The sequence below is a fragment of the Mesoplodon bidens genome (assembly GCF_964165515.1).
Source record: "Mesoplodon bidens genome assembly, chromosome: 18".
Lineage (NCBI taxonomy): Eukaryota > Metazoa > Chordata > Mammalia > Artiodactyla > Ziphiidae > Mesoplodon > Mesoplodon bidens.
In genome coordinates, this window is record NC_138175.1 from 18,121,682 (window position 1) to 18,149,413 (window position 27,732).

Genomic DNA, 27,732 nt, shown 5'->3' on the forward strand with positions numbered 1-27,732 from the left:
CTCTTGTACAAATGGGAACATCCCTTGAATCAAACGTTGACCTCTGAGAGCAATGCTTTCTGGACATGTTCAATATACCAAACAAGCCATGCTTAGCTCGAATTTTACCTTAATTACACAAGTGAAGATTCAAGAATGGATAGTACATGTGTTAGGAGGGGAGGACAAACAAACCAACAGTGCTCACAAAGCATTTAAAGAACTATTTCATGCCCCCTTCATAAACAATTCAACAGCTCAGAGTAGCAGAGTGCAGCAGGACGGAAGCGTTAATTTACACAAGCACTCTGGATGGCAGAGCAACAGGCGGCAGACACCATCAAGCAATCTCTTGAATTGAAAGAATTCTTGTGTATAGGCCAACTTTAATTGCTGTGTCACATGAGTTCAGTAACACCAGCTCAATGAGGAAAGGGAAGCAAGAAGCTAGAAGGAGGAAGAGAGGAGGGAGCATTGCCTCCATGATGTTCTGGATGACAACTAACTGCTGTCCCTTTAAATTAGAGGGTAGGGGAAGAGTCAAGGAAAATAGCGAGAAAAAAGTGGGGGAATAAGGGAGATGAACCATCCAGCTGGTGGGAAGCAAAAAGGCTTTCATATTTTCTTCCTGGTACATTATGCAGTACACATTAAGGTTTTCAAATATTTAATCTTTTGTTTTTGCGGTATCACTGTGTGAATGGGAAGGGTGTGTAGGCCTATTTGAGCCTACACCATAGGGGAATAGGGACAGAAAGGCCTTTTCCAGTCAATTACTCAATTGTTCCAGTCTACAACTCATTCTAAGACTTGCAAGAGTAAATCGACCTTCCAATTCTTTTTCCAACACAGAAGCAATTATTAGCATCTATACTATTAAATGTAAGAATAAGAAATACTTTTCTACAACTGAACCTATAAACTAATTTCTTTCAAAGCAATACGGGGCATGGCTTTAGAGTTTCAATTTTTAAAAAAACGAATAGAAGCATGAACAAAATGTTCCTACTGTTCAAGACTCAGCTATTCTTTTTTCCTGAGATGGTACTGAGTCCAAATTCCTGAAAAACAGGATTTTTGTTTGGGGGAAAAGTAAACACTTCTCTTGTTACAATACATTAAAAAAAAAAAGCAACTTTATGTGAGTAAATAGAAATATAAACACTTGAAAGACACAAGAGAAATAGAGGACTTCTTACCTTGCCATCACTTCCGGGTTTAAGGTCATTCTGTTTAAAGAGCAAAACAAATAATACTTTAAGACACATCTAAACGAACTCTCATTACCTGCTTATTTCTAACTTTGGAACATCAGACTACATTCTGGTAGTAGTAATTCCCTGGGAGATGCCAGGGTCTACAGAAGGGTACTGCCCACTCCCCCACCCCTGCATCCCTGACTCTGAGCGTTATCAGGGTCCCTTGTTAGAATGATATGGTTTTAAAAGTCCATAGTTACCACTTTTAGCAATGAATTTGCAAGGCCAAACTACTATTTTAGGTAGAGATATTAACTGCATTACAAAAAAATCAATCAAAAATAACCCCACCTCCAAAATCAGTTCCTTTTCATAGACACTATATGTGTTGATTTACAGACAAGAAGCTCTATCTTAGCACAGTAAGGCTAGATGATTTTGGAGAAAATTTAGCCTGATGGCTGGGTTGAACGAATTTCCATTTTAGTAATTCATTCCCTCATCATGATCTGTGGCTGTTGGATAGCTTCCTCTCTCTACAAGCACTCCTAGAGCTCAGCTTATTCTTACCGGATGCACATCACCAATATAGTACTGTTTGAGCATTTCTCTGGCATCAGAGGAGTGGCCTACATCTTCAAAACTTTCAGTTGCATCTCCACCAGCTTGCTCCAGCAGAACCTCTTCTCCGCCAGGATGCTACAAGGAAAAGATATTTACTGAAGAGAGGGCTGTCTGAAAAGCTAACTAATGTAAGCTACTTCCCCCTCCCCCTCCTCTTTTCCCTTTTCTCCCTTTAATGGCAGCAATGGGACGAATCAGCACTGCATACCCCATGACAGGATGCAATGGGGAGAACACAACGTAACTCCTGTGTCTTTTGGCCAAAAATGTATAATGTGGGTTTAACTGTGAGGAAACCTAGGACAATCACAAATTGAGAGATATTCTACAAAACGACCAGCTATGACCTCCAAAAATATCAAGGTTAGGAAAGCCAAAGAAAGAATATTATTCTATTCCTGCAACTTTTCTGTAAGTTTGAAATGGTTTCAAACTTTAAAGCTAAATAAATAAATAATACCAAAATAACTGCCTCTATACCTAGAAAGTAGATTCTATCTATAACTTACATGCTATATACCTTGGATAAGTTATTAAGAAATTGAGATGTCTTTGTTTCCTTATTTGTAAGATGGAGACAATATGAGTACCTATCTTAACTACTATTATGAGTATTATATGAGATAAGGATAGGAAATACTCTGTACTCAACAAGAGAAAGGTATAGTTAGTATAATGTGCTATCATCGATCATTTTAAAAAGCAGATACACATATGCATGCATATGCATAAAATCTCTCCAGAAACATTTAAGGGAACCTGGTGGCTGGGAGACAAGTGCAAGGAAGACTTTTCACTGTACACCCTTCCGAAATTGGTTTCCCAAGTACAGTATTACCTACTCAGAAAATAATTTTTAAAAAATTGCATTTAGCACAGTCCCTGACTTAAACACTCAATAAACATTTACTTACAACTAACAAATTTAGAATTTACACTATTAGACATATCTAGGTTTATATTTTTGGAATATCAAGTAATGTTTTTCAGTAGTTACTTTTTATAACGACCTTTTAAGCAGGAATAATATTATCATCCCTATTTTAAAGATGAATTCAACGGAAGCACAAAAACTCTAAGTGTAACCTCCCAGTCAGTCACTTGCCTCTGAGCTCTGTGAGGATAAGGAAACTTCTATTTTTGTCTCCTAAAAGGTCTCCACTCAGTGATGGGTCTCCCACCCCAGCATTAAGCATGCTGTTTTGAAGCAAGAGTTAGACAGCTGCCACTCATCTGTCGTTACATCTGAACCCTTTCAGCCCTGGTAAGCTATTATTTTTGGAATTGCATCCCAACTTGCTCTATGTATCTAAACTATGGAAGATATTTTTTCCTTATGGCACATCCCAACTATTATGCTGCCTTTCAGAGTAAAAGGATAACAAAATGTCTTAGTGGTTTGAGTATTCCAGAGAATGGTTGAGTTTATGACTCCCTACATAGCTCTTTCTACAACTACAAAGAATTTTCATTTTCACCAATCTCTCATAAACAAATAAATAAGCAACGCTTTTATCCTTTTTTTTCCTACTGTATGGGGAAAAAAAAGAATAAGGGGGGCTTCCCTGGTGGTGCAGTGGTTGAGAGTCCGCCTGCCGATGCAGGGGACACGGGTTTGTGCCCCGGTCTAGAAGGATCCCACATGCCGCGGAGCGGCTGGGCCCGTGAGCCATGGCTGCTGAGCCTGCACGTCCAGAGCCTGTGCTCCGCAAGGGGAGAGGCCGCAACAGTGAGAGGTCCGCGTACAGCAAAAAAAAAAAAAAAAAAGAATAAGGAATCAACTATAGCTTTATAACAGAAATAAGTACAGTTAGTTAACATTTTGGTGCATAAAACTATTTTTCCTGTCCATTCAACCATTTCAATTATTATGCTTCAATTTTTTTTTTTTTTTTTGCGGTAGGCGGGCCTCTCACTGTTGTGGCCTCTCCCCTTGCAGAGCACAGGCTCCGGATGCGCAGGCTCAGCAGCCATGGCTCACGGGCCTAGCCGCTCTGCGGCATGTGGGATCTTCCCAGACCGGGGCACGAACCCGTGTCCCCTGCATCGGCAGGTGGACTCTCAACCACTGCGCCACCAGGGAAGCCCTATGCTTCAATTTTTATTGAGTACTTACAATTTAATGTACTAGGCAATGATGAAAGGTTTTGTGTCTTCATAAAAATGAGTTCATATGGTATACACTGTTTTATAGCCTGCTTTTTATTTTTCACAGAAGCCAAGGAGGGTCAGAGTGGTCAAAAAAAAGGGTTTAGTAAAATAACTCTCACTCCAAAATGTGGTCTTAATACAGATGGTTTAGAGCAAGCAAAAATATTTCAGGGAACCCTTCATTACTGTTTTAGAACTCTATAAACTTCAGACATTATTTAAAATCAAATAGCAGCCCAGCCTGAGGCAATGCACTAGGCCTGAGGCCACAGCAGAGCCCAGGCCAGCCCTGAGCCAAGATAATGCCCAGGCTGCAGGACAGGAGAAGTCCCTGTGGAGAATCCCAAGAGGAGCCCCAGTGCCCCAGGGAGGAGAAGCCCCGTCGGACTGGCTCTCAGTGGGCTGCTCAACTCCAACATGAGTCTCTGGGTGGTCCAGCCCATCTTCATCATCACCTGGGGGTGTGATCCACCACTAGGTGTCTATCTTACTGCAGAGTGACAAGAAGCTCAACCAGGAGCAAATATCTGAAATTAGTGAAGTCCTAATTCAAAGCACAGTCCTCAGGGAAAATGGAAATTATATTCCCAAACAGTCCTTGACATAAAAATATTACTTCGACAACCCAGAGGATGGAGTTTTCAAAAAAAAAAAAAGGGAAAATAATACCACCTTCTCCTACGACTGATCCCACGATGCTCACAGACGTGATGAAAGAGAATGTCACAAATGTCCTTGCTGTGATTCTTATTGGTGGATGGATCAACATGACATTCTTAGGCTTTATCACAAAGTGCTACTTCCAATGACCCTATGTAAGCTTACACTACAGAAAGGAATCGAACTACCCATTATTAATAGCTGCATCCTGGTACTTCTGTTGTGTATTTGGGCTTCAGAGCATTCACTCTCCAAATGTGGGCCAAGATAATGCCAATGACCAAACAGGAATGATGGAGACACAGATGACTGGAGCAGCCATGGCCATGCCCGCCACAGATATGAAGAAAGCTTTCAAGACAAAGCGAAAAGTTTTGGAGCTAACAGATCACCAGAGGGCACCAGGTGATGTCAAAGAGGAGCACATGGCTAAACGCCTCCACTTGGAAGGCATATTCAGAAATGAATTACAGACCTCTTTTTTTTTTTTTTTTTTTTTTTTTGCGGTATGCGGGCCTCTCACTGTTGTGGCCTCTCCCATTGTGGAGCACAGGCTCTGCAGGCTCAGCAGCCATGGCTCACGGGCCCAGCCACTCTGCGGCATGTGGGATCTTCCCGGACCAGGGCACGAACACGCGCCCCCTGCATCGGCAGGCAGACTCTCAACCACTGCGCCACCAGGGAAGCCCTACAGACCTCTTTTTGAAGGCCAACCAGGGATTAGCTGTTGGGAACTTGGAGTAGTCCTTAACCTTTTAACTTTTGTTTGCACTGGAGACTCACAGAATAAAAAGGAAAATGCATGAACTGGTGGGCATGTAACAAGGATCATTCTTGTCTGACCCAGGTTCTTTTTTTATGTTTGAAACTAGAAGAAACGAGGCCTGTGTGCTGGGTGACTTATAAGGAAAGAGCTATTTTTTAAATGTTTTAAAATTTCCTTCTGGTGCCTGTGGAAATGAAGGGCAGAGAAGTGGGGAAACTCAAGCTAGTGATAATATATAAAAACTTAGCAAAAATTCAATCTTTGGAAGAAACATTGCCGATTATAACTAATTATCATGTGCAATCAGCCTGACTTCTAGACCACAGTAAACTCCCGTTTTCTTGGGATCCGAATACCCTGTATTTTTATATTTAATTTATGTGCTAGTATTTTTATAACTTCCTTTTAAAAACTAATAATTTTCATTACTGAAAATTTAGAAACTATGTATGAGCAAAACAAGTCTCTGTATTGTTCATTTTGAGCCTACAGAATGACATAAAGAGCAAATGTGTCAAAACTTTATTCAAATAAACTCTTTTTCAGAGTGAATACTCAGGACTAGGACAGACTTAGCGAACCTTCTATAACTCTTAATACTGTCCAGGGAAAGCTGATGACCCTGATATACTGCTGGATTCTCAAGTGCCTTCAGGATGACCAAAGATAGGTTAAATATGGGAGATTCTTGATCTGGATCTCAGAATATATCAAATCCACTGCGTGGGGGGGAATCAATGGTTCTGTACTGTACGTAACCACTCAGTTGAACTAAAGACCCAGTTATTCTGGATATGAGAGTTTACATATTATTATAAGAAGGAAGATAGGGCAATTGCTGGCAGATACAAAGATAACAGTTGCCCAGGGATAATTCTGTCTGAATTAAATGTCCTAGGGAAGTGGCAGTGTGCCATTCTATACCAACAGTTAAATGTAATTTGCATGTTGAGTACTGTAATCAAGAATGAATAATTCTTGACTCAACAAATTAAACCATCTTGTTTTCTCTTTAAGATCAGTTTTATGTAAGTACAACTGGGGAAATCAGAATAATATCTGTGGATTGTATCAATATCAATATCTTGAGTTGTTTTGCACAACTACAGTTGTGCAAAATTTTACCAGTATGGGGAAATGGGTAAAAAGTACAAAGGATCTCTCTATTATTTCTTTTATAACTGCATATGAATCTCGTTACCTCAATAAAAATTTCACTCTAAAAAAATAAAATCAATTCCCTAAGTATATACTAGAGAAATGTGTATACATATATGAACTTATACACACACACAAATGATCATAGCATCATTATTCACTATGACCCTAAACCTGAAACAACCCAATATCCATAAGGAGAATATGAATAAACCGAGGTATAATCATACAATAGAATCCTAATCAGCTATGAAAAAGAATGAGGCGCTGCAATATGCACAAAAGAATATACTGAACCAAAGATGCCAGACACAAAACAATATATACTGTGACACTCATTTGTAAAAAGTTCAAAAATAGGCAAAACGAGGGATTTCCCTGGAGGTCCAGTGGTTAAGACTCCGAGCTCCCAATGCAGCGGGCACAGGTTCAATCCCTGGTTGGAACTAAGATCCCGCATGCCACACGGTGCTGCCAAAAAAAAAAAAAAAAAAAAAAGAAAAGAAAAGGGCAAAATGAATCTATAGAGTTAAAGTCAAGAGAGCCAGTACCTCTGGGAAGGAGGAAGGAGGCAGTGATTGGGAGGGTCTACAAGGGGAGGTTCCAGGATGTTATAATGTCCTAGATGGTGGTTATCCAAATGTGGTCACTTACTAGAGTGACACCATATGGCTAAATCTTAGGAATATATAAATAGTGGGAAAGTAAGTTCCAAAATACCACAGACACAACTGCCTTTGCGTATACTCTATGTATAGTCAAACGATCTTTGACAAGGGTGCCAGGACCACTCAACAGGGAAAGGACAGTCTCTTCAACAAATAGTACTGGGAAAACTGACTATTCACATGCGAAAGAGTGAAGATGGACCCTTACCTTACATCGTATACAAAAATGAATTCTTAATGGATTAAAGATCTAAACTTAAGACCCAAAACTATAAAATTAGGGGAAAAGCTTTTATGACATTGGACTTAGTGATACTTTCTTGGATATGACATCAAAGGCAAAGGCAACAAAAGCAAAAGTTGACAAATGGGATTACATCAAACTTAAAAAGTTTTATACATCAAAGGACACAATCAACAGAGTGAAAAGACAACCAACAGAACAAAAGATATGTAAATCATAAGGGGTTAATATCCAGAGTATATAAAGAACTCCTAAAATTCAACAACAAATCAAATAACCTGATAATACAATGGGCAGAAGAGCTGAATAGACATTTCTCTGAAGATGACACACAAATGACCAACAAGCATATGAAGAGATGCTCAACATCAGTAGTCACTGGGGAAATGCAAATCAAAACCACAATGAAGTACCACCTCCCACCCATTAGGATGCCTATTATCAAAAAAACAGAAAATAACAAGTGTTGATTTGGACGTAAGAAATTATAACCCTGGGAATGTAAAACAGCGGAACCACCAGCACCACCTGTTTCAGAACTTTTTGTCTTGTAAAAATAAAACTCTATGGGGACTTCCTGGCAGTCCAGTGACTAAGACTCCTTGCTCCCAGGACTTCCCTGGTGGCGCAGTGATTAAGAATCTGCCTGCTGGTGCAGGGGACACAGGTTCAATCCCTGGTCTGGGAAGATCCCACGTGCCTCAGAGCAACTAGGCCCGTGCACCACAACTACTGAGCCTGCATGCTGCAACTACTAAAGCCCACATGCCTAGAGCCCATGTTCTGCAACAAGAGAAGCCACTGCAATAAAAAGCCCATGCACCGCAACAAAGAGTAGCCCCTGCTTGCCACAACTAGAGAAAGCCCGCACACAGCAACGGAGACCCAACACAGCCCCCCAGAATTAATTAATTAATTAATTTTAAAAAAGCCTCTGTGCTCCCAATGCAGGGGGCATGGGTTCGATCCCTGGTCGGGGAACTAAGATCCCGCAAACCACAGGGCATGGCCAAAACAAAACAACTCTATGCCCATTAAAAGCTTTTTTTAAATTTAATATCTCTTTCATCTAATGTTAGTATAGCCACCTCTACTCTTATTTTGTTACTATTTGCATGGAATATGATTCCATTCTTTCACTTTCAACCTATTAGTGTCTCTGAATCTAAAGTGAGTCTCCTACAAATGGCATATAGTTAGACCATGGATTTTTATCCATTCTGCCAATCTCTGTCTTTTGACTGGAGAGTTTAATCCATTTACATTTAAAGTAACTGCTGATATGGAAGGACTTACTCCATCAAAATGTCAGAGGACATTATCAAGAAAGTGAAAAGACAACCTACTGAATGGGAGAAAATATTTGCAAGTCACATGTCTAATCAAGGATTAATATCCATAATATATAAAGAAATCTAACCTAACAACAAAAAGACAATCCAATTTAAAAATGGGCAAAAAACTTGAATAGTCATTTCTCCCAAGAAGATACAGAGAACGAATAAGCACATGAAAGGATGCTTAACATCATTAGTCATTAAGGAAATGCAAATTGAACCACAAAAAGATACCACTTTACACCTGCTAGGATGGCTACGACTGAAAAAAAGAAAAATTACAAGTGGTCCATGGAGAAGTTAGAAACCTCATCCATTGCTGGTGGGAATGTAAAATGGCACAGCTGCTGTGGAAAACAGTTTGGAGTGTCTTCAAAAAGCTAATTATAATTTAATTACCATACGACCCAGCAATTCCACTGCTAGGTATATATCCAAATGAACTGAAAACAAAGACTCAAACAGACACTTGTATGCCGATGTTCACTGTAGCACTGTTCACAATAGCCAACGGGTGGAGACAACCCAGGTGTCCACTGAAGAATGGATGAACAGACAAACAAAACGTGGTATACACGTATCATGGAATACTATTCAGCCTTAAAAAGGAGTGAAATTCTGATACATGCTACAACATGGATGAACCCTGAAGACATTATTCTAAGTGAAATAAGTCAGATACAAAAATGACAAATACTGTATGATTCCATCTACACGTGGTATCTAGAACAGTAAAATTCACAGAGACATAAGGTAGAACAGTGATTACCAGTGGCTGGGAGGAGGTGGCAATGGGAAGTTATTGTTTAATGGGTACAGTTTCAATTTGGGATGATGAAAAATTTCTGGAAACAGGTGATGGTGATAGACACACAACAGTGTGAATGTACTTAATGCCATTGAACTGTACACTTAAAAATGGTTAAAATAGTAAATTTTATGTTATGTATATTTTACCATAATAAAAATAAAAATTTAAAAACCTAAACATGCTAAATAAAAGAAGCCAGATACAAAAGGACAAATATTGTATGATTCTACTTATATCAGATAGCTAGAATAGGCAAATTCATAGAGACACAAAGTAAATTAGAGGTTGTATCAGGGGCTTGGGAAGAGTGACGAGAGGGTAGTTATTGCCTAATGGTTACAGAGTTTCTGTTTGGGGTAATGAAAAAGTTTTAGAAATAGATAGTGATGTTGGTTGCACAAACTGTGAATGCAATTAATGCCACCTAATAGTACAGTTAAACATGGTTAAAATGGCAAATTTTTATGTTATATATATTTTACCACGCACACACACAAAGCTAGGTTTACATACCTATAATTAACGTAAGCCCAAAAGTTTACTTTTGTCTGAATCACAGCAAAACAAAACAAATAAGACCAAGGAGTCCGGAGGTTATCCTCAGCCACCTAGATTGGTTGGTTACCAGTGCTATTCAAATCTATTGGACAATCATTAGCTTCTCCCTGTTTTTATTAAGTAAACCTAATACAAGGCAGTACACATTTCCCATTTTTTCTAGGATCTGCTTTGCTTTTAAATCTCATATGAATTTGCAAAAATGATTCTTTTGAACTGGATAGCCTTTGTGTTTTAAGACTAATGGATCTTGTCTCAGCTTTTAATGCATAAGCAATTACATAACACTACAAATATTTCAAATAAACTATATGGCAACCAAGATCATAAACTTTCAAACAATGCCTGTGATCGATTCATTTCTATCTCAGACCAGCAATAATCAAGTGAAATACTTTACAGATACAAAGGAAACATTGTAATGTCCCCTTGGGAAGGGTTTTAGTCGGTCAATTGTCCACGGAATATGTGGTAGGGAGCAGGGGAAGCCTTTTGGCTTTTCCTTAAGTTCATTTACTAAGTATTACTGAAAGGAGGACAGAAACTTTATGTTTTAATATAGAAAAGAAGGAGGACAAATTGCTAACAGAAAATAATACTTCCAGATTACTAATTCTATGGAAAGGATAGGGGACAGATGGGCAGAAAAGAGCAGAATCTGAAGAATGACAAACAGCTACAGAATAAAAATCTTGCTGGGAAAAAAATTACACAAATTCTCTGTGAATGGAAATTCCATGCTGATGTAATAAAAATGTAACAATAGGGTCTTCCCTGGTGGCGCAGTGGTTGAGAGTCCGCCTGCCGATGCAGGGGACACGGGTTCGTGCCCCGGTCCGGGAGGATCCCACATGCCGCGGAGCGGCTAGGCCCGTGAGCCATGGCCGCTGAGCCTGCGCGTCTGGAGCCTGTGCTCCACAACGGGAGAGGCCACAACAGTGAGAGGCCCGCGTGCCGCAAAAAAAAAAAAAAAAGTAACAATAGGGATATGCTAAAGATCACCTGACTTGGAAAATGAAATCTAGAAACATTAAGATTACAGAAGCTGCAAAATTAGGCCAGCCTACCCAAACAGATTAGCAGAATACCTCATCAAAATAAGATATGGATGTTAAAGTTTTGGAGAGGACAAAAACTACTTCCTAAAAAACAGTCTGACAACACAGAAAAAGATAATAGACCTGGGTGATGAACAGCAGGAAATGGTGCAGGTCCATAGGTATTTGCATTTGGATTAGAAAGAACCTAGTAAGGCAGGGTGTCACCTAGGAGAGGTTAACTTGATGGCTGCCAGAAATGGTGTAACCTTGGCAGTCACAATTGCTCACGGTCAATTTCAGGTCTGCAGATCCGAACATAACTTATTCCCACCAGATTACATACCCTTATCCCCACTATACTAGGTACCACTGCTACAGATGCTCACAATTCCTTAGGCATCTTCATGGTACTATCACAATTGCAATTATTTATTTAATGTCTTTCTTCCTCCACTAGACTATAAGCTCCCTAAGAACAGGGACCATGGTTGTCTTATTCATGGCTGTATTCCTGAACATAGCATAGAACCTGGAACATAGTGAGATCTAGGGGGCGCTCACTCTGCCCTCCTTCCCTCCTACCTGCCCTCTCTCCCTCTCTGGCATGTATGCTGCACGAATAAACAAACCAAAGTCGATTTGTGATCAGGGCAGCTCACCTAGACAGTGCTGGAGTTTAAATTTTGCCTCATCTTCTTTCTAGCCTTCCCTAGGACCAACCACTGGAGACCGTTCAAGGAAAGAAAGCATACTTTCTACACATTTGGTAATTCCACAAGCTAGATAACGATCAAATTGCACTTTCTTTTGGCCAGCCTTGGAGAAATCCAGTAAGAAATGTTATTAGTCAGACACTGAAGCTTTCAATGGGTACCCTAGGGTGGCACCAAACAGAGCGTGCATTCTCCATCTTTCCAAAGGCAAGACCACTCTACCTTGCAAAACAATTGCTTGTACACAGATCTCATCTTCCCAGCAAGTCCAAAGCATCTAATTCACCTTTAAATCTTCAGAGCACACGCTAGTTAGTAAGCACTCAAAAGATGCTACAGGAAACAATATAATTTTTTATTATTAATAAAAATAACCATTAACACTTACTGAGCTCTTTATGCCAGGTACCATGATAAGTCTTTATATGAATTACCTAAATCAAGTGTCTCAACAACAACCCTGTGGAGTAGGTACTATTATCTCCCTTGAGGAGATGGGAAAAGGCCTTTACAGAGCACAACTGCCCAAGGTTACGGTAAAGAAGGAAACTGAACAAGACTCTTGAACCCCAAAGCCCACACCCAGCCATTAAAATGTGTTATATATATCGCCAAATGTGTGTGTATATATGTATGTATGTATGTATATATATTTATATTATATGCGTGTGTATATATATATATATGTCACCAAAATTCTCTTCAAAAGACACTTAAGAAAATGAAAAGGCAAAATACAGACTGTAAGAAAATACTCGCAATACATATTTCTGAAAGGACTTGCATCCATAATATATAAAGACTGCTTTCAAGTCAATAATAAGAAAACAAACCAATTAAAAATGAGCAAGACTGAACAGACACTTTACAAGACATGCAAATGGCCAATTAACCCATGAAGGTACTCAACATCATTAGTCATCAGGCAAATGCAAGTTAAAACCGTTATTATATACCAGCACACACCCATTAGAGAGGCTAAAAGTAAATCACTGACAAAACGTGTTAATGAGGATGTGGAGAAATTGGAAAACTAATGCATTGCTGGTGCGACTGGGAAAAGGTCTGGCAGTTGCTTAAAAAGTAAAACAAAGACAAAAACAAAAAAATATGACCCAGCATTCTCACTCCTAGCTATTTACCTAAGAGGAATGAAAACATATGTCCACACAAAGATTTGTACGTGAAAGTACAAAGCAGCTTTATTCACAATAGTCAAGAATTGGAAACAACCCAAGTGTCAATCAACAGGCAGATAGCTAAATTTTAGTATGGTTACAATGAAATAAGAAGCACTAAATAGGAATAAATTGCTGATACACAGAGAAAATATAGATGAATCTCACAGATATGTTAAGCGAAAGACGTTAGACAGACAATTCAGAACACATACGGTTCTGCAGTGTTAGAAATCAAATCAGTGGTTATACGGGAACATAGATGGTAGAAATGTTCTATACAGTGATTGTGATGGTGATTACACAGATGAAACTTTTTTCAAAGCTCACTGAACTCCACATATAAAATCTGTACATTTTATTGTATGTACATTAGATCTCAATAGAGTTGACTTAGGCGGGGGAAAAACTTAGCAAAATATTACTAACAACCCAAATGTTTATATATATGAGACTGCTTAAATAAATTATAATCAGTCCAACAAATTCTATGAAGAATAAAGAAGTATTCCAGGTATGGATATGGAAAGACTCCTGAGATATACAGTTACATGAAAAAAGCAAGGCATATTTCAGTGGGTATTGTATGCTGTTACCTTATGGGTGAAAAAAAAAAAAGAGTGGGAAGAACTACATTCACTTTTGCTTGTACATGCAAAACAAAACTCTGGAAGGATTCACAAATAGTAGTAGTTAACTTTAGGAGGAGGTCGAACTGGGCAGATGGGAGGAAGGCTTTTCACAACGTACCCGTATGACCTACTCAAAAAATGAAAAAATTACCTGGGTTCCAGAAAAAAGGTACTAGTTCTAACTTCCCTCTATCACATTCCCAATCCTTCCAAGTTATATCTAAGATGTGGAAGAAGGTGGTTGTAAAACAGAGCTAATTCCATACTCTATAGCCATAAAAAAAAATAGAGGCAAATCCTAGTGTAATGGGCATAGGTTATCTGGTCAGACTGCCTGAGTTCAAACTCCACCTGTACCACTTAACATTATGACTTTGTGAAAGTTATTTCTCTGCTCCTCAGTTTTCTAATCTCTAAAATGGGTTGTTAGGAGGGTTAAAAAAGAAATTACATGTAAGCCGTCAGAATAATAAGCATCCAAGAAATACTATTACTATTAAACCAAATCAATTAATAGACACTATAATTCAATTAAGGAATATTATGATTCTGTTTCTACTTATACATATCTGTATACATTGGTATATGCGTGGAAGATGTAGAAGGATTCAAACAAATTCTTGGGGTTTAAAGAGTTTTACTTTCTTCCCTTCTGTATTGTTTTTCCCTCCAACCTAGTATTCCCACTTATTCTAACAGTCACTAAAAAATACATAGAAAGCTTTAAAACAGCACTATGTGTTAAGTTACCCTTTTCAGAAATGGTTAATTATACATAAAACAATGGCTTCCAAACTTTTCTCACTTCTGATACAGTAAGAAAACAAGAATATTAACTGAAACAAAGGTTCACAAAAACATGCTTTGTGAACAAAGGTTTACAAAATCATACTTACCCTTGCTAAGAGAGATGCACTTTGATATGTTCTAGTCAATGTCATAAGATACTGTAACCATTTTTATGTGATTTTCTTTCTAAACAGAGGTTCACAAAAGCTGTACTGGACCTGTCCCCTCCTTGATCATGCTGACCTCATCTAATACTCTCCAGCTACCATAACCTCCCTCACTGTTCGTCAAACACACTAGATACACTTGCACCTCAAGGCCTTTGAACTTACTCCCTCTGCCAGGAAAGCTCTTCCTGCAGATATCCACATAGCCAGCTCCCTTAACAGAAGGCCTTTACTCTAGTCATCTTCTTAATCAAGCTATTTCTGGCCATCATAACTAAAATTTCAACCCCTCATCTTCACGCCCTCACCCCATACATGTCCACAGCCCTCTTTTCTGCTTTATTTTTCTTCTTAGCACTTACCTCTTCCCTGCTTTATTTTTCTCCTTAGCACTTAACATAGCATATATTTTAGTTATTTACTCTGCTTATTTTCTGCTTCCCATAGATGGTAATCTCCACGAGGGCATAAATATTTAACTATCCGCTGCTGCATCCTCAGCACCTAGAACAGTATCTGGCACTTAGTAGACACTTGATAAATATTTGAATGAGTAAGTGAATGAATGACTAGACTTGGAGTGAAGAAGAACACAGGGACAGAGACGCTGGAACAGGTAAGTTAGAATGGCTAACTGCAGGTAAAGATTGGCAACTCAAGCTTGAAGGGCCGCCCCTGGCACACCTGTGCTGTCTCTGGCTCCATCAGCATGTGGTAAACCAGGCTGGGAACCACTATTAAAGATTAAACTAATGTCCACTACACGCACTGAGTGTTCCTTCCAAGTTCATTATCTATTCTGAATCAATCAAGAAGAAACTGGGGGGGAAATGAAACCATTACTGGCCCATTACGAACTATGCTTTACCATGCACGCTACAAGCCACACTTGAAGCTTATTATGAGGCATACATCAAAGGACATAGCTAAGTCTAGAATTCCAAAGTAATACTGTGTAGACAAGAGAAACCAAGGTACTTATCTAAAGCACACCCTGCCACTGATCAACTGTCTGACCAAAATCTCTCTGAACCTGTTTCTTATTTCCCTGTTAAAATAAGGCTCACTACTATCCAACTCACTCTCAACTAGTTATTTTGAGACTGAAATAACGGGAAAGCACTTTTAAAAGCATAAATGCCATACACCCTACAAACACAAGAAGTTACTAAATTCTAAGATGTTAACTTATTGGCCACTAGAAAGATTTATTTAAAACAATGTCCTTAAAAAAAAAGGGGGGGGGACCAGAAAAAAAAGGGACTTCCCTGGTGGTGCAGTGGTTAAGAACCCACCTGTCAATGCAGGGAACACGGGTTTAAGCCCTGATCGGGGAAGATCCCACGTGCTGTGGAGCAACTAAGCCCGAGCGCCACAACTACTGAACCTGTTCTCTAGAGCCCGCGAGCCACAACTACTGAAGTCCACGCGCCTAGACCCTGTGCTCCGCAACAAGAGAAGCCACCACAATGAGAAGCCCATGCACCGCAAGGAAGAGTAGACCCCGCTCTCCTCAACTAGAGAAAGCCCTCGAACAGCAACGAAGACCCAACGCAGCCAAAAATAAATAAATTTATTTATTTAAAAAAGTAATAATAAAATAAAACAATGTTCTTTTTGGGAAACTTTACGTTTTAAAAGTTTTTATAGATTTATGAATCAGGATGTAGAGCTTTATCCCGTAGGCCCCAAATTAGTGGAAAACAAATTTTGCTAGTACATTTGCTTCAGAAAGAGAACGAAGAGAAATGAAACTTTTTCTCATAGTAGGGTTATGTTATTCAAGAACTTACAAGGAATTAACCATAAGATTATTAACCTATTACTCAAAATAAAATAATACACACCATAAATAAATAAATAAGCATTTAAAATATCCTAAACCCTCAGGGATTGGGAGTGAGGGGAATGACTGCAAAAAAGCAAGAGGGAACTTTTTACGGTGATGAAAAAGCTCTTTCTTAATTGGAGTTGTGATTACATGGGTGAATACCTTTGTCAAACTCATCAAACTGTACATTTTAAATGGCCACAATTTATTGTATGTAAATTACACCTCAGTAGAGTTAAACAAATTGAAAGTCTGTTTCCTTGAAAACAAAACAAAACAAAACAAATCACTCAGTTGTACCAGGGTCTTGAGAACTTGTAAAACCTAATACAAAAAAAAACAAACAAAAAACCCCCTAATACAACAGGCTTGATTTACAAAAGTGGGTGACAGAACCTGAGTCAATGGCCAAAAAAAATCAACTCATAACATCTGGACTCAAGGTCAACTCAAAATAGAAAAAAGAAAGGCGGCATAATGGGGGGAAAGGAGGAGGCACCTCATCTTCTCAAGAAAATGAAAAGCAAAAAATTATTACTTCAGAAGGCATAGTGGAAAGAGCAGAGGTTTGGAGCTTTCAGACCTGGGTTCGAATGGCTGTAGGTTGTTAGGTGAGAGACACTGAGTCTCAGTTTCCCTTTCCGTAAAGTGGGCATAATGGTGACTCAGAGTTTAGCCAAGCACACAGTAAGTGCTCAATATGTGACAGAGGCATGATATTACTGAAGGCACGAGAGTTTAGTGACGGCTGGAAATGCATGCACACCTAAGGCCCCCCAATCTCCGTCTCGGAGGGTCGTGTTCCCTTCCGTACGCCTCTTCGCCCTCAGCCAGGTCTCACTTCCCTCCCACACACACCCTAGCAGCGTTTCCGGGCCCGACCACCCTCGCCGCTGCAGCTCCCAGGGGCCGCCCACATCCCGGGCCCCACCTCGTTAAGGAAGCGGGTGACATCGTAGACTCGCCCGTGGATCACCAGCCAAATCTCCTTCGGGGAGTTGCGTTTCTCCACCTCCTCCAATCGGTAATACGTGACGGAGGTCTCGACCCCTAGCCCTTTCCCATCGCTGCCACTTGCTTCCACAGTCGCCATTGGACCTGAGGTACCTCTTCTCCACCGCTATCCCGGTTTCCGCTGCCAACTTCCTGCAGGTACACCGCGCGCTCAGTCCGCCCCGGCTTCCGTAACCCGGGCCCATAAGGCCAGCGGAGGCTCCTGGCAACAGCCAATTACGCTTCCTAATAGTTCCTGGTTCGTTTTCTTTTTACCAATGAAACGGGGGATTCAATTTCAAATCCCACCCACTCCTCGCCCGATCCTAGAGGCGTAAGCCTGGTTCGAGGTCCAACTTACCAATTAGGACGGACCATCCATCCCCTCCAACCTCACCAATCAGATACTGTGATTTTGGAAAGGCGCCTAAGAGAGACACGTCGTCTGAAAGAGAAGTTTCTTCCCTCGTCGTAGGGGCCTGCAGAATTCTGGAAGATGGGGCCGAATCATCATTTTCACGTTTCCCTTCCCTTTGCCGTGGATCCCTCCTGAATCACGCGGAACTCGTTCCCCCCCACACTTCCGGCGCAGCCTCTGTTCCAGCCCCAGCTTTACATTTTGCAGCCTCCAGGCTGTGATATGGCAAATCCATTCTTAGGCTCAGTTTCCTCCTCACCAGTAAAGTGGGCATGATACACTCTACCCTGTAGAGAAATCTGGCCGATTAAGTGAGAGAGAGTGTATACACATACATGCAGAGCGCTTGGCACATAGTAATCAATACATAAATAACAGGCGGTGGGCCGAGGCCTAGAGACAGTGATTGGGGGTACGATATGTAGTATCCCAAGTTTGTGCCACTACTAAGAATCTGATTTTGTTGTATGTCAGTTTTATCTTAATAAGGCTCAGGGCGGAGCGTGTGGGGGGGGGATCTGATTTTTAAGTGAATTCTTCAGTGATCAGGACAATGTACACTGTTCGTTTCTATGTGTTCTAAAATAGTATTCGCCTCAACTGTCGCTGGCTAGAGGTTCCGGCATTTTCTTTTTTTTTTTTTTTTTTTTTATTAGTTTCTGCTTTATAACAAAGTGAATCAGTCATACATATACATCTGTTCCCACATCCCTTCCCTCATGCGGCATTTTCGAATTATGCGTTTGGTTTCTATGCAGTGTTGTTAGCTATTTTTAACTGCCATTGCAACTGACAAACTGGTCATGGTGAGATGTCATTTTCATCGTGTCACTCTCCGATACCCATAATCCATCCCCAACCATTTCCACCATTCCCTTTAGTCTTGTGCACCAGCCACTGACCCCTAAACCAACCGGTATAAGCCCACATCTGTGATCATGCCAGGTCCACCCACTGAAGATAACCCCCTTCCTTCCAGTGCCTACTCACCTTTCAAGGTCCTGAAATTCCTTCTTTTTCACAAACTGCTACCATTCTGAGCTCCGGTGATTCTATCTCCATATAGTACCTAAGCACATTACTATTCCAGAAATTTCTGAAAGAAACAAAACATTTACATATATATAAATTTAAGTGCTAGCAATAGAGATTTGTAGCAAATGCAAAGGGACACAGCTCTGTACACATATATGTGAAATGAACAATTCACACTTAACCCCGGTGTGCGTGAGTCAACTGAGAAGGCTATGTTAAAAATGCAGATTCCTGGGAATTCCCTGTCAGTCCAGTGGTTAGCACCTGGCGCTTTCACTCCAGGGCCCAGGTTCGATCCCTGAACGTGAAGATCCCGCAAGCCACACGGCACGGCCAAAAAACAAAAAGAAAATGCAGATTCCCTCCTGCCCAGACGTGGAGTCTCTTCCTCACCTTGAATGTTGGCTTGCTTTGTTACTTACTTTCGCCAACAGATTGTGGCAGAAGTGATACTGTGCAAGTTACGTCTAGACTTCAAGAGGCCTTGAAGTTTCCATCTTAACCATCTTAGAATGCTTCATGATGCTGTGAAGAAGCCTGAGATTAAAGATGTCACCTACAAATTGGCATTGGCCATCTACCTCTACAAGGATCAAATTATGAAAGTCAGCAGCTGCTGACCTTCAACACCCATTGAAAGGAGTTAGGCTGGAGATCAGGAATGAGGCACTCTGTGCTCTGGGAAAAACTGGCAGAACAGGTCTTCAGATAGATACATTCAGGAGACAATTTTATGAGCCCAACTCTTGCATCTCCTCGAGTCTAGAAAAGCACTAAAATCCTTCATGGTGATGTCTGCTCCTCGTGACTAGCAGTAATCTTCACGAGACTAGCAGAAAACTTCTGCAAAAAATGTGCTTGATTGCATGTACTCCCCCTTCACCAAAATCACATATATACTGACTTTCCCCACTACCTCTTTGAAGCAGTTTCTCAGAGCTATCTGAAATGCTGTCTCCCAGGCTATAGTCCTCATTTTGACCCAAATAAAACAACTCACAACTCTCACCTTGTGAATTTTTTTTCAGTGGACAAAAATCAGCCATTTAAGCAGTCTCAGCTGAGCCCACCCCTTAATCAACTTGTTAGCTGAATGACAACACATGAGTGTGTTCAGGCTGTATCAGCAGAATGGCCCCATCAACCCAAAGAATCATGAGAAATAATAAAGCATTGTTCTAAGACACCAAAAAATTTAAAAAGCAGATTCCCAGCCCCATTTCCAGAGATTCAGGTTCAGTGGGTCTGGATATAGAATCAGAATTTAACATTTTTAGCAAGTATTTTGAATGACTCCGACACAAGTGGATATGGATAACGTTGGGAAACACTGAACTTTTTTTGGAAGCATTTTTTATACAATTTTTAAAGGTTACACTCCATTTACAGTTATTACAAAATACTGGCTATATACTCTGTGGTGTACAATACATCCTTGTAGCCTACCTTATACCCAATAATTAGTACCTCCCACTCCCCCCCCCAATATTGCCCCTACCCTACCCACCCACGGGTTACCACTAGTTTGTTCTCTATTACCGGTGAGTGTGTTTTGGTTTTTTTTAAAGCCTTTTTTTTTTGGCCACCAGGGATTGAACCTGGGCCCTAGGCAGTGAAAGTGCAGAGTCCTAACCACTGGACTGCCAGGGAATTCCCTGTGAGTCTGTTTTGAAGCATATTTGATATCTTTATCTCTCATATAGTGAATTAGTAAAATCACACAGCATTCCCTTTTCTACTTCCACCTCTAGAAAACTGAGTCCAACAGCTAAGAGGATAGCATGGAGGAAACTCTCAGCAAAGGGAGGGGTTGGACAAATATATCTGGAGTACCACAAAAGCACAATTGGGCTTTCTGAGACTGAGAAGAGGAAGGTGGTTTGGGATTCCTCCAACAGCAGGAACCCCACAAGCTTCCTCAAAGGGACCTAGGCCAGTGACAGGATTTTGGAGGGGAAGGGCTACATGATACATGCAGAAAGAGATTGGACCCTCAGTGCCAGGGCTCCAGCTAGCAGATAGACTCGAGCTCCAGTGTGGAGGCTGTCAGCTCTGCAGCAGATCTTTCAGGAAGTGACCAATGTGGACTGAAGACCAAAGGGCCCTTCCTGAATGTTTTGCATTACTACGTAAAACCCCTAAGGAGGAGGAGAGGAATGCTCATAAGTGACTGAGACTGAATTTGCCACCATCGTGGCAACTGGAATTAGAATCAGCTGAAAGTGGTTTTTTACAATGAACATTTAGGGACTTCCCTGGTGGCGCAGTGGTTAAGAATCCACTTGCCAATGCAGGGGACACGGGTTCAAGCCCTGGTCAGGGAAGATCCCACATGCCGCGGAGCAACTAAGCCCGTGTGCCACAACTACCAAGCCTGCGCTCTAGAGCCCGCAAGCCATAACTACTGAGGTCTACACACCTAGAGCCCGTGCTCCGCAACAAGAGAAGCCACTACAATGAGAAGCCCGTGCACTGCAACAAAGAGTAGCCCCCGCTCACTGCAACTAGAGAAAGCCTGCACGCAGCAACGAAGACCCAACGCAGCCAAAAAAATACGTAAATAAATAAATAAATTTATTTTTAAAAAATAAAATAAAATAAAATAAATATTTAAATTTCTTTTTTAGGGACTTCCCCGCTGGTCCAGTGATTAAGACTCCGCGCTCCCGATGCAGAGGGCCTGGGTTCGATCCCTGGTCAGGGAACTAGATCCCGCATGCCGCAACTAAAAGCTCACATGCAGCAACTAAGGATTCCGCATGCCACAACTAAAAGATCCCGCCTGCATGCTGCAACTAAGACCCAGCACAGCCAAATAAATAAATAAATAAATATTAAAACAAATAAATTTCTTTTTTAAAATTTCAAACAAATAAGTTGAAAGAATAATACAATGAATTCCCATTTTAACTTAGATTCACCGATTGTTATTTTTCCATATTTGATTTCTTCCATATATGTTTATTTTTTTTCTTGTCATTAGTAACGTTAAACCAATCCATTTCAGAGTAAGGTACAGACATCATGACCCTTTACCTCCAAATAATTCAGTATCTTCTATGAATAAGAACATACTCTTACATAGCCTTTGTATGATTTTCAAGTTCAGGGAATTTAACATTCATATAAAACTATTATCTAACATGCTGTCCATATTATTTTCCAATTATTTTAATAATGTCCTTTGTGGAATTTTGGTGTGTCTGTGTGAGCCAAGATCCAACTCAGGATAATGTATTTATTTATTTATGTCTCCTTATTTTCCTTTAATCAGGTGCATTTTTTCAGCCTCTATTTTGCTTTCACGACATTGACATTTTTGAAAAGTATGGCTTCAAATTGAATTTGATTCAGGAAAATACTGTGGCCTAAATGTATTGGTTATAAATTCATATTCATAATTTATAACACACGATAGCCAGAAAGTCTAGCTTGGAATCCCTGTCCCTGCTACTCACAAACTTGGTCACCTTAGCTAGCTTTCTCGGTCTCTTTTTTCCCAAGTGGATACCCAGTTGTTCCAGCACCATTTGATGAAAACAGTTCCCCATTGAACTGTTTTCATGTTTCTGTTGAAAATTGATTGACCATAAAAGTGTGGGTCTTTTTCTGAACTTTCTATTCTGTTCCAGTGATTTATTTGTCTATGCTTAATGCCAATTCCATACTGTCTTGGTTACGATCGCTTTATAGTAAGCCTTGAAGTCAGTAATGTAAGTCCTTCACCTTTGCTCATAGGTTTCAAAATTGTTTCTGCTACCCTAGATCCTTTATATTTCCAAATAAATTTTAAAATCTGCTTGTGGAACCAAGTGATCAAGGTTAACATCACCAGCAATAAATCACGTTGATAGCATGTACTCCCTGGTATGTGCTACAAGGGCACTTCCCCACTGTGGCATTCTTCCCCCAAACTGATAATCCCAGTCTAAACATGAGAAAAACATTAGGCAAACCCAAATTGAGGAACATTCTACAAAATAACCGACTTGCATCAATCAAAACTGTCATGCTCATTCAAAAAACAAAAACAAGGAAACAAGAAATTGTCACAGACCCAATTTGACTAAGAGACACAACAACTCAATGCAAAGTGGCAACCTGGATTGGATCCTAGAACAAAAAAAGAAAGACATCAGGGGAAAAAGCAGTGAAATTCAGATTAAAGTAACAGTAATGTACCAGTGTTGACTTCTTAGTTTTGACAAATGCACTACAGTATATTTACGATGTAAACTTTATGGGAAGTGGGGTGAGGGGTATATAAGAACTCTGTACTATTTTGCAACTTGTCTGTAAATCTAAAAGTATCCCCAAAATAATAAGGTTACTTTTTAAAATCAGCCTGTTAATTTCTGTAAAAGAGCTTATAGATGAATTTATAAAGAATGAACACCTTAACAACCTTGAGGCTCACAATCCACAAACATGGTATACCACTCCATTTATTTGAATCTTTTTTCAATTTGTGGTTTGCAGAATAGGGGTATTCTACATCTTTTGTTAATATTATTTCTAAATATTTTATGGTTTTTATGCTATTATAAATGGAATCATTTCATTTTCCAATTGTTTGCTGCTACAATAGAGAAATATAATTGATTTTGTACATTGACTTAGTATCCTGTGACCTTGCTAAATTCACTTACAGTTCACTTACAGTGGTTGTTTTGTAGGTTTCTTAGAAATATCTAGGTAGCAATCATGTCATCTGCTAATAGAGACTGTTTTACTTGTTCCTTTCTAATCTGTATGCCTTTTTTTTTGTGTGTGTGGTACGCGGGCCTCTCACTGTTGGGGCCTCTCCCGTTGCGGAGCACAGGCTCCGGACGCGCAAGCCCCGGACGCGCAGGCCCAGCGGCCACGGCTCACGGGCCCAGCCGCTCCGCGGCATGTGGGATCCTCCCAGACCGGGGCACGAACCCGTGTCCCCTGCATCGGCAGGCGGACTCTCAACCACTGCGCCACCAGGGAAGCCCCAGATTTTTAAAGATATAATTTGGGCCTCCCTGGTGGCGCAGTGGTTGAGAGTCCACCTGCCGATGCAGGGGACACGGGTTCGTGCCCCGGTCTGGGAGGATCCCACATGCCGCGGAGCGGCTGGGCCCGTGAGCCGTGGCCGCTGGGCCTGCGCGTCCGGAGCCTGTGCTCCGCAACGGGAGAGGCCACAACAGTGAGAGGCCCGCGTACCACAAAAAGAAAAAAAAAAAAAAAAAAAAGATATAATTTATATGCACTAATGTACTTTTTATAAACCATCATCCACATTCATTTAAGTAGACACTTTCTCAGGGGAGTGTCTGAGAGCAGTGAAAAATGGTTATAGATTAAGTGATAAATTAATAAATTAAGGGGTAGTAGATGGAACAAGTTTTAAATTTAATTTTTTAAGTCCTTAATACTTCACAAGGCTCAAAACTAAAAAGAAAAAAAAAATTAAACATCTCAATAAAAAGTCTCTTGACCACCTTTTCTATATACTTTCCATTCCCTTCCACTCACCCAGCCCAGATAATCACTTAATAATTTTTTGTGTATCCTTCCTGAGTTTCTCTATGCAAATGCAAGTAAATATAAATATTTATACTTAGTTTTACTCACATATATAAAAGGTGCTAAACATCACAGTTCTGCATCTTGCTATTTTTACTTAATGACATCTTAGAAATGTTTAGATAATAATACATAAAGTGCCTCCTCATTTATTTTTACAGTTGCATAGTTTCCCATAGTTCAGTATTCATAGTTTGGTATGAATGTATCATAATTTAACTAGTCTCCTACTGGTGGAGATTTGGGTTTCCAGTGTCTTGGAATTAGAAATAATGCTGTAATTAATAACTTTGATCTTATATCACTGTACACATGTACAAGAAAAAATGGGACTTCTAAGCCAAAAGCACATGCATCTGTACTGTTAGCAACTGCACCAACTTATATTCTCACTGCCCTTGATAGCAATTGTACCAATTTATATTCTCACTGGCAATGCATATGAGTGCCAGTTTCCTCACAGCCCCACAGAGTGTGTTATCAAAGTTTCTGGAGTATAACAATCAGACATTTTAAAAACTGTATCACACTCTAGGTCTGACTTGCATTTCTCTTATGAGTGAGGTCAAAGAACTTTTTCTATACTTTAGAGTCAGAAAGGAATTTATCAACCTTCCATCTAGATCAATCTGAAAAATAATCTTAATGGCCAAGAATCTCTTTTGAGTTGAGATGGTTTGATTTCTACATGCCAAGCACAAGCTTACTTTAGGGGTATTCTCTCTGCCCAACTTCACATTTAGATTTTATCATTCTAATCTCTGGTTAAGTGTCAACCCCTGGGTGAGGCCTCGGGGAGCCACCACATCCTAAGTGGATACTTGGTCCAACGCATCATTCTGTTTTCTTTCTAGAGAGTTCATGGCTACATGATATTTTTCTTTTCTTTTTTACTCTCAAAATCAACTTTATTGGCATTCTGGAAACTAAGCAAAAGATTATAACAACCAGGTGAATGCTTAATCAAGGAAAAAAAAACAGTTGAATCTCAGTCAGAGAGCTTTGTGGTGTTTTAACTTACCCTGTCCCATCCCCTACTCTTCAGTTTGGCAGAAGCTTTGACAAAAACAGCCCCCATTCCTAGTACAAGTTCTTAGTCCTGGAGGTAGTAGAAGTGACCTCATTCTTGAAGAATTGTGGTTGTTCATTTCAACCAGTCTGGTGGCTCCCTGAAGGGCCAGCTCAAAAGGCTTGCCCTCATTTTGCCTAATTCAGAACTCTCCCAAGTCTGAGGCAGCTACTTGGGGGGCATTTAATAGATTTAAAGGCAAATGTATTAGCCACTGCCTCCCAGGACAAGGAATAATGGTTGGGCAAACAACAGACCAACCAAAAACAATAATATTTAGGTGTAGGTCTCCTTGAGACCCTGATTTTAATTCTTTTGAGTACCTGGAAGTGAAATTGCTAGATCTTATGGTAATTCTATTTTTAATTTTTTGAGGAACTGTATACTGTTTTCCATAGCAGCTGTACCATTTTACATTCCCACCAACAGTGCACAAGGGCTCCAATTTCTCCACATTCTCACCAATACTTATTATTTTTAAATTTTTTCATAGTAGTCATCCTAATTAGGGTGATGAGAAAAGAATTTGGCCTTGCCACTGGCCTGCTCAGGCAGCCCCAAACCCTGAACATTTATACTTAAAGCATTTTAACTTCGCATTAACTTTGAGCAGTGGACGTGAGACCCACCCCGGTTAAGTTCAGGTTAGGTTTGGGACACTGGGATATTTTCTTTCATCCATAATCATTGGATCTGGGCCTATAAATCAAATAGTTAAGACACAAAACACAAACAAGGTCGTAATTTGTTTCTTCCTGCCCTCTGTTTTTCTTGGCATGGAAAAACTCAAGCTTTTCCTGACTGGGGATGGGTAGTGACACTGGGGGGTGATTCATTAAAAGTGGCCTGAGTAACTGGCCTTTTATTTCTTCTCATTCTTTCCCCTTATTGTCCCAACTAATGTAAGGAAACACATTGAATAAAATAATTCTCCTGCTGATAAAGAACTTTCCCCTGACTCTTTGTTCACTTGCAGCTATATGCTCCCAGAATCAAACTCTTGGAGCTGGGGAGGCCACTGTGGTAGATGTGATGGGTATTTCTTTTTATTTATTTATTTAATTTTTGGCTGCCTTGGGTCTTCATTGCTGCGCAAGGGCTTTCTCTAGTTGCGGCGAGTGGGGGCTCCTCTTCGTCATGGTGTGCAGGCTTCTCATTGAGGTGGCTTCTCCTGTTGTGGAGCACGGGCTCTAGGTGTGTGGGCTCAGTAGTTGTGGCACTCAGGCTCAGTAGTTGTGGCTCGCGGGCTCTAGAGTGCAGGCTCAGCAGTTGTGGCTCATGGGCTTAGTTGCTCCACGGCATGTGGGATCTTCCCAGGCCAGGGCTCGAACCCGTGTCCCCTGTGTTGGCAGGTGGATTCTTAACTACTGCGCCACCAGGGAAGCCCCTTGATGGGTACTTCTGATAGAAAAGGAAGGTCAAGAACCCTGGCTTATGGAAGCTACATTTTTCACCCCCTTTTCTCAACAAAGTTATCTATTATGTTAGGAAATTGTTTCTGTCCCCTGTGATCCTGGCCACACAAGCAGGAGTTGGGTGTGGCTATGGGTAGTCACAGTTCCCTGCCTCTAAAATGGGTCTCATGACACCAGTACTTTACTCTCAAATAAGTGCCATTAATGTCAACCATTCCTAAGGCCAGGAGAGACAAAAGGAAGTGGTAACAATAAAAAATATTCACTTTATAGTACACATAGATCATAATATTAAGAGAAATAGCATAATATACCATTTTCATCTTTTACACTACATGCCGCTATTTTATTTAAAATATTTCTATAAATTTTTTAAAGAAATAAAGAATACATTTAAAATTATGTAGAGAGAGAAGGATGGACAATAATAGACTAAAAAGCTAACAATAGCTACCTCAGGGTTGAGGGCTTTGAGTTGATTTTAGTTTTCATGCTTATAATTTTCTGTATCTTTTCAGTTTTTCTCACAGATTGTGTATCACTTTTGTAATCAAAAAGAAATTATACTATAGTGTTATTTTATTTAAGTTGATTTGTGTGCCTCCTACACCTCTGTGGAAGTGGAACAATTTATTTTCAAAGAGGTGGGTGTAGAAGGAGACAAGTGGGACGGGAGAGGTAAAGGACAGATGTGACTATGCTCAGGGTCAGGGTGAGGCTGTGGAAAAATACCAGTGATGCCAC

At 40.2% G+C, this 27,732-nt stretch overlaps 2 protein-coding genes and 1 pseudogene across 3 annotated transcripts in view; 1 reads left to right on the forward strand and 2 right to left on the reverse strand.

The window, feature by feature from the left end:
- The window catches only part of CYB5B (cytochrome b5 type B), a 32,452-nt gene extending 14,764 nt beyond the window's left edge, over positions 1 to 17,688 (reverse strand). The window contains exons 1-3 of the mRNA XM_081217263.1: positions 17,437 to 17,688; positions 1,749 to 1,877; positions 1,179 to 1,208 (exon numbers count right to left, since the gene is read on the reverse strand). Of these exons, the coding sequence (XP_081073389.1) occupies positions 1,179 to 1,208; positions 1,749 to 1,877; positions 17,437 to 17,598 (321 nt within the window). The 5' untranslated portion in view covers positions 17,599 to 17,688. The remainder of the gene's footprint in view (positions 1 to 1,178; positions 1,209 to 1,748; positions 1,878 to 17,436) is intronic.
- On the forward strand, positions 2,027 to 5,955 carry LOC308606506 (ER membrane protein complex subunit 3-like; annotated as a pseudogene). Its single transcript has 3 exons — positions 2,027 to 2,042; positions 4,264 to 5,119; positions 5,926 to 5,955. The product of its transcript is annotated as an ER membrane protein complex subunit 3-like (transcript).
- Positions 17,689 to 17,897: 209 nt separating the features above from the next.
- NIP7 (nucleolar pre-rRNA processing protein NIP7) overlaps positions 17,898 to 27,732 on the reverse strand; it is a 67,777-nt gene continuing 57,942 nt past the window's right edge. The window contains exons 5-6 of the transcript XR_014013814.1: positions 18,907 to 19,012; positions 17,898 to 17,987 (exon numbers count right to left, since the gene is read on the reverse strand). The gene's annotated coding sequence lies outside the window, so the exon portion shown is untranslated. The remainder of the gene's footprint in view (positions 17,988 to 18,906; positions 19,013 to 27,732) is intronic.